At 40.9% G+C, this 13,905-nt stretch overlaps 1 protein-coding gene across 1 annotated transcript; it reads right to left on the bottom strand.

Annotated features, from left to right (window-relative positions):
• Positions 1-3,913: 3,913 nt before the first annotated feature.
• On the bottom strand, positions 3,914-8,766 carry LOC100567546 (1-phosphatidylinositol phosphodiesterase). The gene is made up of 2 exons (XM_008118388.3): positions 8,202-8,766; positions 3,914-6,239 (listed from the first exon to the last, which is right to left on the bottom strand). The coding sequence occupies exon 2, from the start codon at positions 6,220-6,222 to the stop codon at positions 5,377-5,379; it is 846 nt and encodes a 281-aa protein (XP_008116595.1). The 5' UTR covers positions 6,223-6,239; positions 8,202-8,766; the 3' UTR covers positions 3,914-5,376.
• Between the last annotated feature and the right edge of the window lie 5,139 nt (positions 8,767-13,905).

Consider the following 13,905-nt stretch of genomic DNA (forward strand, 5'->3'; position numbering starts at 1 on the left):
GCAATAACTTACAATTTCAGTTGAGAATTCACACATGGTTTAGGCCTCCAAAGAAAAGGGACAAGCAAAGTCTGTCATGCTTTTCAATGCTAGAAATTTGGAGACTTGGGGGCTTCTAGAGGGGCAGAATTCTCATCTAGAGGGGCGATTGTTTCATATTGTCATAACCACATAGCTACATCCTGAGGTATACAGAAAGCAAGATTACCTATTAAAATAAATATTTGTAAAAAATCATTAAGACAACATGAAATAAATCCTGCAGATAAACATTTTCCTGCTTCTTGGCAAAGGGTTGGACTGAATGGCCCATGAGATCTCTTCCAACTCTATCTATATAAAAGAATGATGGAATCCCGGCGACCAACAAAAGAACAAAACTAAAGGCTCCCCAACCTCGAAATTTGATAACACAACCCATCATCCATGCCCCCAGGTTGATACAACAAAAAGAAAAGAAAAATAAAGTCCTAATTAGAGGGAGAGCAATAATTGTTTTTATCCAATTGCTGCCAGTTAGAAGGCTAAGTTCTGCCCACACATGACCTTGGAGGAGTCTACGGACAACGCCAGCTCTTCGGCTTAGAAATGGAGATGAGCCCCAACTCCCAGAGTCAGACACGACTGGACTTAATGTCAGGGGAAAACCTTTACCTTAACTACCACCTCAATACTTTATTTCCCATACCACCATACTTCGCCACAGCAACGCATGGCCGGGCACAGCTAGTGATTCTATATTTTTTATGGTACCTGCTTATTAAACCTCCCTACCTCCTACACACACACATTTTGAACATAAGTCTCATGTTCCAGTCTGGTACTTGTTAAACTATGCTGGCTCTTTCAAATCAATGCTTACTAAATCAATGATGTGAAGAATGAAACATAGTGATAGAAAATTATTGGAACAGTTAATCTGGTTAATGTAGATACATATATAAAGTTAATGCAAAATATTTTTGTTGCATATTTCATACATTTCTAATATGTGCAAAGTATATTAACCAGATTTTGGGAAGCAAAATGTAGCAATATAGGGTAAGTCTGACATCTAATCACAGAAAGAAGTGATAGGTGGAATGCCTCTGTTTGAGTGAAATGTACAAAAAGTACAACATACAATGTAATATAAATAGGATATGATGTATATGTGTGTGTGTGTGTGTATACACACATACACACACACACACACATATATGCACAGTAGAGTCTTGCTTAGTCAATGTTTTGTAGTCAATGTTTTCAATACATTGCGATGTTTTGGTGCTAAATTCATAAATACAGTAATTACTACATAATGTTACCATGCATTGAACTGCTTTTTCTGTCGATTTTTGAAACATGATGTTTTGGTGCTTAATTTGTAAAATCATAGCGTAATTTGACGTTTAATAGGCTTTTCCTTAATCCTTCCTTATTATCTAATATTTTTGCTTATTTAACATTCTGCTGGCCCATTTATGTAGGATAAGTGAGACTCTACTGTATATATTAGAGTTAATGTAGGGAGGCGAGGTTTCTCTGGAACACTGGCCACAATCAGACTATTGATTCAGTACCATGGGCATAGTCAAAATCAGCACCATGGACAGAGCTCAGCCCTATTAATTTTGCTCTAGTTGGATAGCACAGACTTCACTAGGACTAAAGCCCCTTCCACACTGCCCCTATATCCTAGGATGTGATCCCAAATTATCTTTTTGTCCCAGATTATTTGGCAGTGGAGACTCATATAATCCAGTTTAAATCAGACAATCTGGGATCAGATCCTGGGACATAGGGCAGTGTAGAAGGGGCCTATGTCTCATGAGATATAAAGTAGAAACCTCTTTCTGCTGTAGAACCACAATGTCCCCATGTTGAGCCTATGACTCTCCATGGGTTTCCCTTCCTTTTGGGAGTAACTTCAGGAGAGAAAAAAATGTCCTGGTGTCTCTGTTACTGCACCAGTAGCATAATAACAGTTCCCACACATCTTCTATCCATACAATGTGGTCACTTAAGAATAAAATAGCATCTTCCTTCATTGCAAATGTAGCTTGCATACCTGAAGTATTATCTCTTGTTTACAATCTTGCTTTTTCTGTTTCATGTGTTGTCGAAGGCTTTCATGGCCAGGATCACAGGGTTGTTGTATGTTTTCCAGGCTGTATGGCCATGTTCCAGAATCATAGAATAGTAGAGTTGGAAGAGACCTCATGGGCCATCCAGTCCAACCCCCTGCCAAGAAGCAGGAAATCACATTCATAGCACCACCGACAGATGGCCATCCAGCCTCTGCTTAAAAGCCTCCAAAGAAGGAGCCTCCACCACGGCCCCGGGGAGAGAGTTCCACTGCCGAACAGCCCTCATAGTGAGGAAGTTCTTCCTGATGTTCAGGTGGAATCTCCTTTCCTGTAGTTTGAAGCCATTGTTCCGTGTCCTAGTCTGCAGGGCAGCAGAAAACAAGTTTGATCCCTCCTCCCTATGACTTCCCCTCACATATTTGTACATGGCTATCATGTCTCCTCTCAGCATTCTCTTCTGCAGGCTAAACATGCCCAGTTCTTTAAGCCTCTCCTCATAGGGCTTGTTCTCCAGACCTTTGATCATTTTAGTTGCCCTCCTCTGGACGTTTTCCAGCTTGTCAACATCTCCCTTCAACTGTGGTGCCCAAAATTGGACACAGTATTCCAGGTGTGGTCTGATCAAGGCAGAATAGAGGGGTAGCATGACTTTCCTGGATCTAAACACTATTCCCCTATTGATGCAGGCCAGAATCCCGTTGGCTTTCTTAGCAGCCGCATCACATTGCTGGCTCATGTTTAACTTGTTGTCCACAAGGACTCCAAGATCTTTTTCACATGTACTGCTGTCTAGCCAGGTGTCCCCCATTCTGTATCTTTGCATTCCATTTTTTCTGCCGAAGTGAAGTATCCTGCATTTGTCCCTGTTGAACTTCATTTTGTTAGTTTCGGCCCATCTCTCTAGTCTGTCAAGATCGTTTTGAATTCTGCTCCTTTCTTCTGGAGTGTTGGCTATCCCTCCCAGTTTGGTGTCGTCTGCAAACTTGATGATCGTGCCTTCTAACCCTTCGTCTAAGTCATTAATAAAGATGTTGAACAGAACCGGGCCCAGGACAGAACCCTGTGGCACTCCACTCGTGACTTCTTTCCAAGATGAGGACGACGCATTGGTGAGCACCCTTTGGGTTCGTTTGCTTAGCCAATTACAGATCCACCTAACTGTAGTTTTGTCTAGCCCACATTTTACTAGTTTGTTTGCCAGAAGGTCATGGGGGACTTTGTCGAAGGCCTTACTGAAATCCAGGTACGCGACATCCAGTATTCTCTCCTGACGTTTCGCCCACATCTATGGCAGGCATCCTCAGAAGTTGTGAGGTATACAACCTCTGAGGATGCCTGCCATAGATGTGGGCGAAACGTCAGGAGAGAATACTTCTGGAACATGGCCATACAGCCCAGAAAACATACAACAACCCTTTCCTGTTTCACTTTGAGAACTAAAATCATCTACACATGTGCTATAATTGCTATTAGCTCATTGCAATGTGAGCTCATAAATGTGTTGTAATTGTCAGGATTTGTAAGTTACACAGCATTTATTTAAGTGATAATATGATCAATGTCTCAGGCTTAACCATTGGTGTCATTGTAATTGGGGTGTGGTGGCTAGTGCTGAGGCTATAGTATATAGCAGTGGTTCTCTACTTTCCTAATGCCGGGACCCTTTAATAAAGTTCCTCATGTTGTGGTGACCCCCAATCATAAAATTATTTTCATTGCTACTTTATTACTGTGATTTTGCTACTGTTATGAATTGTAATGTAAATATCCGATATGCAGGATGCATTTTCATTGCTACAAATTGAACATAATGAAAGCATACTTATTAATCACAAAACAATATGTAATTATATATTGTGAAATATTTATTTCTAATTACAAATAAATGATTTTTTTCTTGAAGCATGATGTAGCATGGGTAACAGTCTTAATATAACAACAGTAAGCTACATTGCTACATTTTGTGACAGTATGTGTAAAAAGTCAAAGGTCGAGATTGCTTCTTTCTCACCAGATCAGAAATTCTCAGGGCAGTCTTTACAAGAGAACAATGAAGATCATCTTCCACTTCTGTATTTAGAGATAACACAAAGCCTTTTGGTCCCATTCGTTTTTTTGTTTTTGCAAAGGAGACCACCAAAATCCACCCTTAAACACCTGCCAATCTTGCACTAAAAGAAAGGGATGTAAGGCATGGATTTCACAGCCTTCAGGATGGACCATCCTTTAGGACTATCCATGTTTGTGTAACAATGTTGTTCTTCAGACCGCAGGCTGTCCCTGGGTTACAAATGACTCCCAGTTAAGAATGGGGCTGAGACAACAGGGAAGTTCACTCTTGAAAGGGTTATCAAGGGGAAAGTGTCTCCACTGGAGCTTTATATCCAATTCTTGTTTCCATTTTTTTTTCAAAATCCAATTCTCACAGGGACGGAAAGTGATGTGACATCTTCTGAACAGGAACAGAGACAGCAAAACAGACACCACAGGGATGTCAATCTTCCCTATGCTATTTAAAGTTTATATGTGTATATATATGTGTGTGTGTGTCTGTGTGTTCTGGGAACCACAATTTAAAAAAGATATATTGACAAACTGGAACTTATCCAGAGGAGGGCAACTAAAATGATCAGAGGTCTGGAGACCTTAAATTCCTATGAGGAACAGCTTAAAGAGCTGGGAAGAGATAGTTGAGAGGAGGCATGATTGCCATGTTTCAATATTTGAAAGTGTGTCATGAGGAAGAGGGAGCAGGCTTGTTTCCTACTGCCCTCGAGAGCAGGACTAGGAGAAATGGTCTTGAACAGCAGGAAAGGAGATTCTACTTGAACATTAAGAAGAACTTCCTAACCATAAGAACTGTTAAATTGTGGAACTCTCTGTCTCTGAATCTCCTCCATTGAAGGCTTTTGTACTAAGGCTGGATGGCCATCTGTCAGGGGTGCTTTGATAGCACTTTTCCTGCATGGCAGAAGGTGTTGGACTAGATGGCCCATGTGATGTCTTCCAACTCTATGATTCTAAGAGGAGGAGGGAGGGAGGTGTTCAGCATTTGGATGAGAAACTACCAAAGGTACTGTAGGCTATATTCCAGAGGAAGTAACACCTGCGGATATTCCTTACCTAAGTAAACTTGAAGGCATAACACATATTTTGTATGTATTTTGATACAGTCCACAAAAGCAGTTTTTCCAGGCTCACTGGTATGTCGCCTAACTAAAGCCAATGATTACCAGGTATCCCAAGCTAGAATGTTGAAAAGTCCCAGAATCTTCATTCCTCTTCCTGCCTTGTTTCATCACACATGCTAAGTGGTTGAGTGAACACTCCCTGTTTCACAATTACTCTCCGTGATGGTTTGAATCAGTCCTATACCAGGAAAATCCATGATCACCACACCCCAGCGTACTGCTTGTCCAGTTCGGGCCCTTAAATATTCATAACAACGTGGATTGATCTCTTTGGCCAATGCCTCAGGGTTTGTGAAGAACCCATTCCCAGAGCAAAAAGTAAGGTGCAAGACAGCCTGGCTACCGGTAGTGGCCACACTAAGATGCTCCTTCACCCGCTCCCATTTGCGCTCTGGAGAGAGAACATGCCAAGCGTCGCCAACACTGAGTTCCTCATAGGGGACTCCTAACACCTCGTTCTTTAGTTCCTCCAAGATGACAAGCTTTCCACGGACTTGACCTAAGGTAGGAAGAGCCTCTTTTGCCCAAACTTGGCCCCATCCTTCTTCATCCAAATAACGTCGCAAGCGAGGAGCAAAACCTGCATTGGGAATAATTGGGAGTTCCTCTTTCACCCTCATGAGGATCGTCTCCTGGGGGTGTTTCTGGAGGAAACTCAAGGTGTCTTTCAGGACATCAGAAAAACTGGCCTTTTGGAAGGTGTTGACATGGTAGATAAGGAAGTTGCCGCCTTCTAGTTTACAACGAATATCCAGGAAGCGTACACCAGCCACTAACTGTGCTTCAAGCGGCCAACTCTGGCATCGAATCTTTGAACCACCAAACAGACTCATGGAGTCATGAGTGCCGGGGATGGAAATTCGGGACAGAGAGAAATGGTCAGGTAAACATGACATCCAATCAGGGAGAGTAGTAGCTGGCCAAGGTGAGTTGTCAAATGCCTCCGTTTGCTCCCACTCCATGGTACAAAGGAATACGCCTGCGGGATAGGATAGGAAAAAACAGGACATTTGGTCAGATAGAAGGGATATTTCATACATATTATAATATTTTATTTTAAATAGACCAGGTAAATGTAGTTTCTGGTTGCTTGGGAATTACCATTAAAACTACACCTAACACCATACTTCATACTATACCATATCATAAACTTAGTATTGACTTGATATTTATATTTATTTATTTCGTGTCAAAAGCATTGCATAATAAATAAGTTTAAAAGTGATAAAATAAAGGAATCACAAACAGCTAAATAGTTTTGGACCAAAAGTGGGCAACAGCAATCGCATTGTCCGTAGCTTTAAACAACTCCTCCTCCGTGCATGAGGCAGGGCATTGTGGGCAAGCATACATTCAATATTTATATTGAAATTCACTAATTACCGTATATACTCAAAGATAAGCCGAGTTTTTTAAAATCTCTTTTTGGGGGCTGAAAAAGTCTCCCTCGGCTTATAATCGGGTCAAGCCAGCAGCGGAGCCTGGAGGCCACAGTATGTTTTCTTTTCAAATCCTCCCTTCTCCGCTTCTCCTCCCAGGCTGGAGTTATTTTATTTTTTAAGAGGGAGAGGGACAAGGAGGGAATGTTTTTAAAAGTGAAAGGAGAGTGAGTGAGAGCCTCTTGCAAACCAGGAAGAAGAAAAATATTGCATGGTGGAAGGGCAAGGAATAGAGAGACTCTTGCAAATTTGCAGGATTTATTATTATTATTACTATTATTGCAAGAACGTTTGAGTCAATAGGGAGGGAAGGAGGGAAAGAAGAGCAACAGAAGGTGTGTATTTCTTTTTATTCCTAAGGAAACAAAAATGGGGTGGGTTTTTTGGGAGAGGAAGGGAAGTTTTAAAAAGCCTTTTATGGCTACTTTTAGAGTTTGAAAAGGGATAAATAAAAGAGGTGGGAAAGGGGAGGAGAAAAGAGGACAAAGCTGTTTTTAGGAGGGCTTTGCTTGCATTTCTTCCTTGGGCAAATGCATGCCCCAAATCTTTTAAATAATATATAGATTTCCCCCTACAAATACATTAATTTAATATATGAATTTTCCCCTCATACGTTTGCAAGTCCCTGCAAGTCCTGTAAAGATATAATTTTCTATATATAGAGCAATGTCTAGATAGATAGATATTAATATAGATATAGGCCTTTTAAATATGCATACACACACAGATGTCTAGATAGATGTAAACATAGATAAATGGGACTTGCAAATATTGCAGGAGGGAAATGCACAGAGGATTTGCAAACTTTTCAGGGGGGAAATGCAAATGTGAAATTAGTATATATAATATTAGAGCTATATCTAGCTCTGCATCAATTATATAGGCATTGAATGTTTGCCTGTTATGTTGGAAGCCAACCTGAATCCCCATGGGGAGATAGATAGAGCAGGATACCAAGGAAGTTGTTGTTGTTATTGTTGATGATGATGATAATGATGATGATAATTATAAAGTTATTGTTGATACCATATTGTTTTTGTTGACCCTACTTATGCACTTACCGAGTTAGCTTACTGTTTTTCTTTGAAATATGGTAAATATTCAAAAAACATTTACCCCACGTATGCCTCAGTTAATGTAATTTTATTGGTATCCATTTTTATTTTGAAATTTACCAGTAGCTGCTGCATTTCCCACCCTCAGCTTATACTCGAGTCAATACGTTTTCCCAGTTTTTGTGGTAAAATTAGGTGCCTCGGCTTATATTCGGGTCGGCTTATACTCAAGTATATACAGTAAAAACAAATAAAGTCAAAGAAAGACAAAGAAAGACACAGTTTTACTGTATTATAACATTGTTTTACTGCATTATTTTAATTTTTATTTAAAGCATTATTTCTGTGATTTTCTGCCAGTTGCTTGAGTTCTGGTTAACTGTATCTACTGAATAATTAAAGTCAGTATTTAGATTTAACCAACAATGATGCTCAAAGCTCACTTACCCAATTGGAAACCACACTCCTCTCTTCTCTTTCTTACGCCAAGTGCTCCCCAGAGTTTGGGTTCCTGATGGCAAAGGCATTGCAGAAATGATTTAATTAGCAATTCATTGGAATGATGTTGCAAGGCTTACTCAGGAATGACAGGTCTGTCAGTTTGAGCCAAAGGAGGTTCCTGCTGCTCCCATATTTTACAGTCAATCTCATAGTTCTCTTAACCAACCTGGAACCAATCCTGGCTTTTCTTTAACTTCTACCATACCCACACATATCATAGTTTCATCTGCTTGTAGCAAGATATCTCAGCTTCAATGCCAAACAGAATATAAGAGGAATTGTACTTGGCGGTGAAACACACAAACATTCTTATATTGGAATATTTTTTTAAATGTTATTGGTCTTGTTGGTAGAGGTTTGAACCTCAAATAAGGAATGGTCTTGGGAAGGGGTCTCCAAACTAAGGCCTGCAGGCCAGATGCCGCTCTCCAAGGTCATTTACCCAGCCCCGTCCTAAATTTTAGACCTAGGGTTGCCCTAAGTCTGAAAAGACTTGAAGGTACACAACAACAACAACAACAACTCTAATTAATTTGACTATTTAATCAGCCAAAAGCAGGCCCAGACTTCCTATTTAAATTCTGGTAAGTTTATGTTGGTTAAAGTCTTTCTTCCCTTTAAATATTGTATTGTTCTTTCATATTTTTGTACTATACATGAATTATGTGCAGTGTGCGTAGGAATTTGTTCATGTTTTTTTTTCAAACTATAGTCCGGCCCTCCAACAGTTTGAGGGATCATGAATCGGCCATCATCTTTAAAAGTTCGAGGAACCCTGGTCTAGGGTGAGTCAGAGAACCTCCGGATTAAGCTAGGGATCTGGGTTTCCTAATTCTAGTCTGTCACTACAACCACTACATTTCATAAATAAGTTATGCATAGAGCTGCCAGTGGCACAGTGGTGGTGCGCTGAGCTGCTGAACTTGTGGACCAAAAGGTCCCAGGTTCAAATCCCAGGAGCGGAATGAGCGCCTGCTGTTAGCCCCAGCTCCTGCCAACCTAGCAGTTAGAAAACATGCAAATGTGAGTAGATTAATAGGTACCACTCCGGCGGGAAGGTAACGGTGCTCCATGCAGTCATGCTGGCCACATGACCTTGGAAGTGTCTATGGACAACGCCGTCTCTTCGGCTTAGAAATGGAGATGAGCACCACACCCCAGAGTCAGACATGACTGGACTTAATGTCAGGGGAAACCTTTACCTTAGAGCTGCCAGATATCAGACCTTTGTCCTCAGCATCCAGTTTTCATGGAAGAGGCTGCAAATCCTCCAGTCTTGTTGTTGAGCCACGATGACCCCCCACCCGAAAGATCTAGTTTGCCAAAGGCTCCATTATTATCTATATATATAAAAGGATAAAGTTGCGGGCGCAGTGACTATAACAACAAAACTAAACATCCCAGAAATACGAAACTTGGCAACACAATGCAAAAGCCTTGCCTCCCGGTTACAACAACATAACCACACCACAAAACCACAATCCGGACCCACAAAACTCACAACAACACATCATGACTATAACAACACAACTAAACGCCCTAGAAATACAAAACTTGGCAACACAACGCAAAAGCCTTGCCTCCCGGTTGTAACAACACAATCACACCACAAAACCACACTGGACCCACAAAACTCACAACAACGCATCGTGACTATAACAACACAACTAAACACCCCAGAAATCCGAAACTTGGCGACACAATGCAAAAGCCTTCCCTCCCAGTTGTAACAACACAACCACACCACAAAACCACAATCCGGATGCACAAAACTCACAACAAAGCATCGTGACTATAACAACACAACTAAACGCCACAGAAATACGAAACTTGGCACACAACTAAATGCCCCAGAAATACAAAACTTCACAAGACAACGCAAAAGCCTTTCCTCCCAGTTGTAACAACACAACCACACCACAAAACCACAATCCAGACTCACAAAACTCACAACAACGCATCGTGACTATAGCAACACAACTAAACACCCCAGAAATACAAAATTTGACAAAACAACGCAAAAGCCTTGCCTCCCAGTTGTAACAACACAATCACACCACAAAACCACAATCCAGACCCACAAAATTCACAACAACGCATCGTGACTATAACACCACAACTAAACGCCCCAGAAATACAAAACTTGGCACACAACTAAACGCCCCAGAAATACAAAATTTGACAACACAACGCAAAAGCCTTGCCTCCCAGTTGTAACAACACAATCACACCACAAAACCACAATCCAGACCCACAAAATTCACAACAACGCATCATGACTATAACAACACAACTAAACTCCCCAGAAATACGAAACCTCGCAAAACAACGCAAAAGCCTTGCCTCCCAGTTGTAACAACAAAATCACACCACAAAACACAATCCGGACCCACAAAACTCATAACAATGCATCGTGACTATAACACCACAACTAAACGCCCCAGAAATACAAAACTTGGCACACAACTAAACGCCCCAGAAATACAAAATTTGACAACACAACGCAAAAGCCTTGCCTCCCAGTTGTAAGAACACAACCACACCACAAAACCACAATCCGGACCCAGAAAACTCACAACAACGCATCGTGACTATAACAACACAACTAAACGCCCCAGGAATATGAAACTTGGCAACACAACACAAAAGCCTTCCTTCCCGGTTGTAACAAAACAACCACACCACAAAACCACAATCTGGACCCAAAAAACTCACAACAACACATTGTGACTATAACAACACAACTAAACTGGATGGCCATCTGTCTGAGAGGTTTGGGTGGGTTCTTCCTCCATGACAAAAAGAAAGAAAGGGGTTTGACTGGATGCAAACTACAAATTCCAGCACCCCATGGCATGGAGTCCATGCATTTCAATTAGAGGCCTCTTCCTTCTCCCTTTCCCCGCCATCCAACCCATTGACCCAGTTCCATGGCTCCGCAGGCAGGAAAGGCTGGGACGGATAGAATGAAGGAAGGAGGGAGGGAAGGGAAGGGAAGGAACGCCAAGGACAAGAGCCCTCCCTCTCTGCCCGGAAGGCCAAGAGCAAAAGACAATTGATCCGGTTATATTTACCCTCCTTTCTGATCAGTGTGTTCTTATCAGCGAGCTCAGGATTGGAGCAGAGAAAGGGAACAGCATAGGAATAAAGGAAACAAGGAGAGCACCCACTCTATCTATCCATTCACTCATCTATCCATCCACTCACCCACTAATAATAAACACCTACACAGGCAAGAATCAGCCATGCACTGAGTCTACAAAGCAATTCAGTGCTCATCCACCTCCCCAATCCCTACATTCACACTTGGCCTTCAAAAAAACAATTACAATAATAACAATGACAACAACAACCATAAGAATCAACACCATCACAGGCAAGAAGCAGCCAGACACTGAGGCTGAGAGGCCAGTCAGTGCTACACTGGGCCTCCAAAAAACAATACAGTAGCATCTAACTTATCCAGCCTTCATGACCACTACAACAACAACAATAATAAACACCTACACAGGCAAAAAAAAAAAAGATTATTGTACCACAATAACATGTAAACCACACTCAGCAGAATCAGACATCACGATTAACAACAAACCAAAGACAACAGGGATCTCAAGCAATTATCAATCAACACAAAAATTGAAGAAGGTAACAGACTTCAAATACTACTACTACTAATGTGAGTATAAAGAAGGGTGGAGGTCACAGCATAAATACAACCTAATGTAGACTGACCAACACCACCAGACTAAGCCACAGCAACGCGTGGCCGGGCACAGCTAGTCTATATATATAAAAGGGTAATGAAATTTCGGCCTAGGACAAAACAACAAAACTACACATCCCAGAAACACTAAACTTGGCAGCACAACCCCTCATCCATGTCTCTACGTTCATACAACAAAAAGCTCCAGCTACTCCAGATAACGGCCAGGCTTTGAGACTGCAAGGCTATTCACTGCTATTACACCTGGCCAACAAAGGATTCCCATAAGCCACAGCAACGCGTGGCCGGGCAAAGCTAGTCTATATATATAAAAGGGTAATGAAATTTTGGCCTAGGACAAAACAACGAAACTACACATCCCAGAAACACTAAACTTGGCAGCACAACCCCTCATCTATGCCTCTACGTTCATACAACAAAAAGAAAAGAAAAATTAAGTCCTAATTAGAGGGAGAGGAAGAATTGTTTTTATCCCATTGCTGCCAGTTAGAAAGCTAAGCTCCGCCCACTTGGTCTTCTAGCAACCCACTCAGCCCAGGGGACAGGCAGAGTTAGGCCTCACTTGGGCCTCTTGTACACTGCCTATAAAATACAGATTATCTGATTTGGCAGTGTGGACTCAAGGCCCTTCCACACAGCTATATAGCCCATTTACCCTTTACCTTAACTACCACCAATTCCTCAATACTTTATTTCCCATACCACCATACTTCGCCACAGCAACGCGTGGCCGGGCACAGCTAGTTATTTATAAAATATTTTCGAACGTTCAGAAATTTGAAGCACTGGAGATTAGGAGTGGATCGGCAGCAGCTTCACTCCCTCCAAGACATCATTGTTTCTAACCTTTTAATAAAATGTATGTTTTCTTTGACTTTTTGTGTAACTTATATCTTTCCTTGTACTGCATCTATTACTTATATATGAAATTTATAAACTTCCTTATAAAATGTATCGAACTGTAGCCCAGTGACAGTCACTTTTCTATAACCCTGCTGAGATAATTCCTTGAGAATAGGAAGGTTGGGCAAATCCTTCTGGCTGTTGTCCAAGCCAGATAATAGTCAAAATCCTTTGTTCATTCGCTGACGATCTATTAGGTATAATTGAAGACCCATGTAAAAATTTAGAAAGTTGGCTGAAAAAAATAGAGGAATTTGGGGAATTGGCAGGTTTCTGACTGAACAAGAAAAAGACAATGATCCTAACAAAGAATGTGACAAAGAAGAACCAAAAAGTATTAAGCAAAAAAAGGGGTATAAATTGTGTGACAAAAATTAGATATTTGGGAATATGGATCACCTCAAAAAATTCCCAACTTCTCACAAATAACTACACTAATGTATGGAAAGAAATAAGGAAAAACTTAGCAACATGGAAACTTTTAAACCTATCACTTTTGGAAAGGTCAAAATGAATATCTTACCTAGACTTTTATTCCTCTTTCAAAACATCCCAATAATACGTAATATCAAATCATTTAAAGAATGGAATAAGGACTTAATGAAGTTTGTTTGGAAGGGGAAGAAACCCAGGATAAAATATAAAGTATTAATTGACAAAAAAATAAAAATAAAGGAGGATTTGGATTTCCGGACTTAAACCTTTACCACGATGCCTGTGCCCTCGACTGGATCAGACCATGGATGAATCTTAACAAAGAAAAAACACTTACATTAGAGGGTCATGATCTGAGAGTGGGGTGGCACTCGTATATTTGGTACGAAAGAGAGAAAAAAGAGAAAAATTTCGGAAATCATTTTATTCGCTCCTCCTTATTACGAATTTGGCAAAAATATATAAAAAAAATTCTACCTAAAGACACCATTATGGCTATCCACTATGGAAGCCAAACAAAGAAGACTTCTAGGATGGTCCAATTGGCCAACGTATAGGACTTTATTAATCAAAGGCACAGAAATTCTG

Source organism: Anolis carolinensis, chromosome 2 (assembly GCF_035594765.1).
Source record: "Anolis carolinensis isolate JA03-04 chromosome 2, rAnoCar3.1.pri, whole genome shotgun sequence".
Taxonomy (NCBI): domain Eukaryota; kingdom Metazoa; phylum Chordata; class Lepidosauria; order Squamata; family Dactyloidae; genus Anolis; species Anolis carolinensis.

Bases quoted from the DNA above. Each gene is read 5' to 3' on its own strand.
- LOC100567546 (XM_008118388.3), bottom strand. From the start codon at position 6,222: ATGGAGTGGGAGCAAACGGAGGCATTTGACAACTCACCTTGGCCAGCT.